At 61.5% G+C, this 1,400-nt stretch overlaps 1 protein-coding gene across 1 annotated transcript in view; it reads right to left on the bottom strand.

Annotated features, from left to right (window-relative positions):
• EEF1AKMT2 (EEF1A lysine methyltransferase 2) overlaps positions 1-1,053 on the bottom strand; it is a 24,405-nt gene extending 23,352 nt beyond the window's left edge. The window contains exon 1 of the mRNA XM_081245235.1: positions 635-1,053. Coding sequence (XP_081101361.1) covers positions 635-747 — 113 coding nt within the window. The 5' untranslated portion in view covers positions 748-1,053. The remainder of the gene's footprint in view (positions 1-634) is intronic.
• Positions 1,054-1,400: the final 347 nt, after the last annotated feature.

Here is a 1,400-nt window from a genome sequence, read left to right as displayed (position 1 = left end):
TCTATAGAAGCCCTTCTCCCCCTCCAAGTTACCTCTCATTCTTACCTTTCCCCACAGTCATTCATTCATCCATCTATTAATCCATTAAATAATTGCTGAGCGTCTGCTTAGGTCAGACCACTTTCTCCTACTCCAAGATGCCCACTATCTCCTCGCTCCCTCCTTAGACCATCCCCCCCACTCCCACCCCTTCCAGCTTCCACGTCCCTGCCCTCGTCCCCTTAACCTTTTCAGCTCCCCAGCCGGGCAGTTCTCCTCCGGCCTCCTACCCTCGCCCACCAGCCCTATTCGTCAGCCCCGCCCACTTTCCCTTTCTTCAAGTCTGCCCGATAGGTTCAAGACCCCTAAAAAAACCTCCCCGAGAGCTTTAGAGCCCTTCCCGCACCCCACGGGCCCCTTAGACGTCAACCCCTTGAAAGGCCTCTTTACAGCCGCCAGTGTAGTCCCTCGGGATTCCATCCCTATGACCCCCCACCCCGGACCCTCGTCCCAGGCGGCCCTTTAGGCTTCCTCCCGTCACGCCCCCTAAGCTCTCCCCATCTTCCGGGGCCGCCTAGGCCCCATCTCTCCTTCCACTCCTGCGGCCCAGTCCGGGCAGCGCCGCTCACCCTCCCCTACCCTGCGCCACACTCACTGCTCTCGGGTGCCCAGCGCAGACGGGGCGAAGCCATCCCCTCGGGGACTGCCCCCTCGAGACCGCGCCGCGGCCCCAGCGTCGCCGCCGTCGTCGTCCGCGCCCTCGCTCATCGCGCTCCTTGCCCCGGAGGGCCTTTGGGGCCGCCATAGAGACGTGGCGCGGGCAGAGCGGACGGGCGGGCTGGCGCCTCTAGGAGGCGGGAGTCGGCCCTCTCTACTGCTCCCGGCCCCGGCGGGGGTCCGCAGTCCTGCGCTTTTCCTGCAGCCACCCTGGTCCCGAGTCCCGGGTCCCAAGCCCACAGTGGGCGGGGCGGGGCCTCGCCTCGGTCCCCACTCTCCCTCCAACCAGCGTCAGATGCACCCCCTTCTTCGAGGTGCCTGCCTAAGCACCACTATATTTGGGGACTGCTGTTCCTAAGGGACTGTTCAAGGTATTGCATTTTGAAAAAAAGGCTGGCGGTGGGGGAGCCACACTAAATACCTAAGCCGACACTGCTCAACCCAAATGTACAAATCACCTCATCTCTCCACGTCGTGGGCAGATCTGAGAAATGGGTGGGACAGTCCATCGCATTATTTGGCTTTCCTGCCCAAGGCTAATTTCATTTGCGGCTGGCATTCCGCCTTGAAAATAGCACTCTGGCCTCTTCTGACTTGACGTCACTGGTGGACGAGGGAATTTAGGCCCAGTGAAATGAATGCCTTACGACACCCGCCCCGCCCTCCTCCCCGCCCTCCCAAGTAAGCCAATCACGGGTATCAGA

The sequence above is a fragment of the Mesoplodon bidens genome (assembly GCF_964165515.1).
Source record: "Mesoplodon bidens genome assembly, chromosome: 1".
In the NCBI taxonomy this organism is placed as follows: Eukaryota; Metazoa; Chordata; class Mammalia; order Artiodactyla; family Ziphiidae; genus Mesoplodon; species Mesoplodon bidens.
The sequence above is the reverse complement of the archived record's forward strand: the minus strand, read 5'-3'. Positions and strand labels throughout refer to the sequence as shown.